A 3,570-nucleotide genomic window follows, 5' to 3' on the forward strand; every position below is an offset into this window, starting at 1 on the left:
AATTCCTCGAATATTCTGGTAACTTCCAATTTCCAGGTCCATATGGCACCGAAAGCCGTTCAGAAAAATTGATAATTTAGATTTTTTATATATATTTAGAAATGTAGATAGTACGGACTCAAAATGTCGGAGACTTTGGAGACATGAACCCAGAAAGATCTCCATTCATCCAATGATGTTTAGACTGAAAAACGAAACGTCCGAACGTCTCTCCTTTCTCAGAATTCCAGTCCAGAAAAATGTTCTCTCAATTATCATTGTAAACAGGCGGAGAAATATCAAAGTAATGCCTTCACGAAATGTTAACTCCAAAATGAACTGTTGAAGAATTTTGCCGAAAATTTCCGGTTACTTCGCGCGTTGTTAAAAATTCCATGTTTCTTATGTGAAATTGTGAATGTAATTTTCCAACAGATCAAATGGATGACTTGTGAATGAATTCTTATAGCAATTGTGAACAGAATTGTTGTGCAGACTCAGTGAGAGGACACGGAATGAAACTCGCGGCTGGAAGAGTTCAAGGATAACTTCAACGATAACATCTGTACATTGTGCACGGGTTAACTCATTATGTGGCTGTGTGCATTAAATCGATATCAATTGATTAACGAGTGCTATTTATCATGGGGCATACTTGAGACTCTCCAGCATCCGTATGAAATTACATGGGGGGGATACAATCCAATGTATACCTCGTGGACAAATATACATTACATACGAACAATATTATTTCTACGTTATGAAACCGGATGTCTCGTGAGTCCTTTCCCATGTTCCGTAGAGAGGCCATCGCGTGCTGCTATCATCTTAGTACATCCATCCATGAAAAAAATGTTGAATTAATTTTGGTCGTTATACGGAGAAATTTTTGGACGGGTAAAAATTACCGGGGTGGTAAAATTACCAAAACGGAAAAATTACCGGGTGGTAAAATTACCGGCCTGGGAAAATTACCGGGGTGGTAAAATTACCAAAGTTGAAAAATTACCAGGCTGGTAAAATTACCGGGCTGGTAAAATTACCGGGTTGGTAAAATTACCGGAGTGTCCAGTAAGGGTGGAGCATTGCAAACTCCACATATTAATATTCATTTTCAGTAAAATTTCCAAGCTATCACCTCGGTTAATTTCTCTTCGTGTGAAAAAAGCTCAAAGCCATCTGAATATACAGATGTGATTGCGAGTAATAATGAAGATAATATTTCAAGAAATTAGTTGTGAAATTGGAAACTTGAGACTAGAAAATATGAGCGATGGAGAACCTTCTTCTCAGCAGCAAGACATTTTCTCTCAGAGTCGTGCCTGCATGAGTTGAAAAAATCTCCACATTGTTCCACCGTGACTTAGCAATAGCAAATGAAATTCGAAGATACAATTGCACCTTTCTCCTTGCACCCAGTGTTTTGCATCGATTTCTTGGGTCAATTGATAAATAATTCGATGTGTCAAGGGAAAGTGTACCAAAGGAGATAGTGCACATGTTGAAAAAGAGATAAGTATTGTGGCCAAGCTGGTTTTCAAGACATTCAGCAACAAGTAAAACATTGTCCTCCTTTTCTCTCATTGCAATTCCACCTGACTTATCATTAATATTGATCAGCCCTTCATTGATTATCATCCGATCACGATCTGACACCAAAAGTTACCGTCAAATTTTCAAAATATTCTTTTTCCACAAAATCGAGAAAGTGGAACGTACGTGGAACTTCTCCCTCGAGACATACACTGTACGCAAAAAAAAAAATAAAATTGTGCAGTTGCACATCTTGCAGACGGTCATCCAGAAAAATTGACCGGGTGAAAGTTAGCTTTCGGTTGTCCAGTCATAAATCATTAGCCCCTTTCTGCAGATTCACATTATCATTTCAATCATCACCCATTATTATTTCTCTGTTTCATATCACCAAGATGGAGGTGATAAGGAGCAAAGAGAGAGATATCGAAAAACTGGAGAAACTTGCGAAGCGAAAATTGAGGGCCCGGGAGACAGAACTGGTATGTAGTCATTACTTCTATCATTTTAACTGACCAGTAAAATTCAGGATCACCTGTTATCCTGTCGCCATTATGAAAGTTCAAGTTTCTATTCGCTGATAGCAAAATTTAATTCTTATTACCGTTAGAACAATAAAATAAACATGAATAATCCACCAATTAAACAAATTAATTCAATACAAATTATAATTCACGCGAAAATTAATAATTTAACATCAATAAAAACAATTTGCGAATCAGTAATATTAACGTGGAAAATATCCATTACCAGAGCAACTGTCCATTGACAATGTAATTAAATTGAATTAAAGGTTTAAACACAAATATTGTGAAAAATAATATCAGCTGTCGATTTAAAAATAAAAATAAAACGCAAAATGGCGTAAATCTGGAGCAACATAAATTTAATGAAAATAAAATAAAAAATTCGATGGAATTAAAAATTCGAAGGTAAAAAATTGATTTCACTCGAACACTTCGAGCACATCAATAACTGGACTTCCGATTTCTACTAGATCTGGTTTTCTCCTCTAAATTGAGCAATATAAATTTCATCGTGGACTGTTAATGACCCCATCCCAACGATCACTCTGAAGATTCCACTGCGCAATATGGAACAACCGATAAAACGCTCACTATTATTGATGTTAGCTTGAAAGCGTAATGTTTAACGCGTCCGTACTATCATTATTAGTTAAGGAATCACCTCTCCAAGGTGGCCAGAATGGAATTCTCGGTGATGTCCGATGGAAATACAATCGTTAGCAGCTAGAGTGACCGGGTGGAACGCTAATAACGAGTACGTGGAAGCGTTTAATCGGTACGAGGTTTCTCGGTGTTGTATATAAAGGCATGTATATCTTTATTGAGAAAGGTCTCCGTGTAGTCACTTTGAATGGATTTATTTTCTTCTTTTTCTACTTTTTTTTTTCTCTCTTATTTCTGTTAAGTCCTCCACTTTTCTTTCTACTTTGCCGCGCGACACATTTTTTCGATTCCGGACACCGGGGAAAATGCCGGTGTCTCACAAATACTCCACGGGTGGGGGAACACCCAGAAGTTCAAATGTTAAATATTCACACTGTGGGGTCCTCTGATGAACCAGGTAGACGGTATTATACTTTAAACCTATGAGGAAGATTATGTTAGTTACGGTAAGGCTTTTGCGTATTTTGATAACGATCTATGAGCCATATCCTCGACATTGTAACGGTCTGTGAATACTTAATCTTCATTTCTAGATCCGTCACTCGGTTGTTGTTGTTGTTTTTTTTTTCTTTTTTTTTTCGAGGCGCATTGTTTTCGTACCTGCAATTATTTCGCATCTACTCGACTTTCCCGCCGCAAGGTGCATCGCTGGGAAAACCGTTATGAGAGTAATGAAAGAGATTTTTATTATTTTATTTTTGCACGTCCCAATGTGTGCGCTCTGCTGGTTCACCTCGGTGCAACTTAATAACTTCGTTAAAATACAATGAACGTCTAAATGTTAGATTACTGTATGCTTCATTAATTGTTGAAGGAGTTTGGAGTTGTTGGGTCGTTTGATTTGGTTTTTATTTTTTTTGTTGGGTGA

At 37.1% G+C, this 3,570-nt stretch overlaps 1 protein-coding gene across 3 annotated transcripts in view; it reads left to right on the plus strand.

The window, feature by feature from the left end:
* The window catches only part of LOC105263984 (janus kinase and microtubule-interacting protein 3), a 34,712-nt gene that overhangs the window by 9,123 nt on the left and 22,019 nt on the right, over positions 1–3,570 (plus strand). For 2 of the 3 annotated variants that reach the window (XM_011300527.1, XM_011300529.1), the window contains exon 4: positions 1,908–1,994. The exons of the other annotated variant lie outside the window; for it this stretch is intronic. In XM_011300527.1, coding sequence (XP_011298829.1) covers positions 1,908–1,994 — 87 coding nt within the window. The remainder of the gene's footprint in view (positions 1–1,907; positions 1,995–3,570) is intronic. 3 annotated transcript variants of the gene reach the window in all.

Source organism: Fopius arisanus, unplaced genomic scaffold (assembly GCF_000806365.1).
Source record: "Fopius arisanus strain USDA-PBARC FA_bdor unplaced genomic scaffold, ASM80636v1 scaffold00018, whole genome shotgun sequence".
Lineage (NCBI taxonomy): Eukaryota > Metazoa > Arthropoda > Insecta > Hymenoptera > Braconidae > Fopius > Fopius arisanus.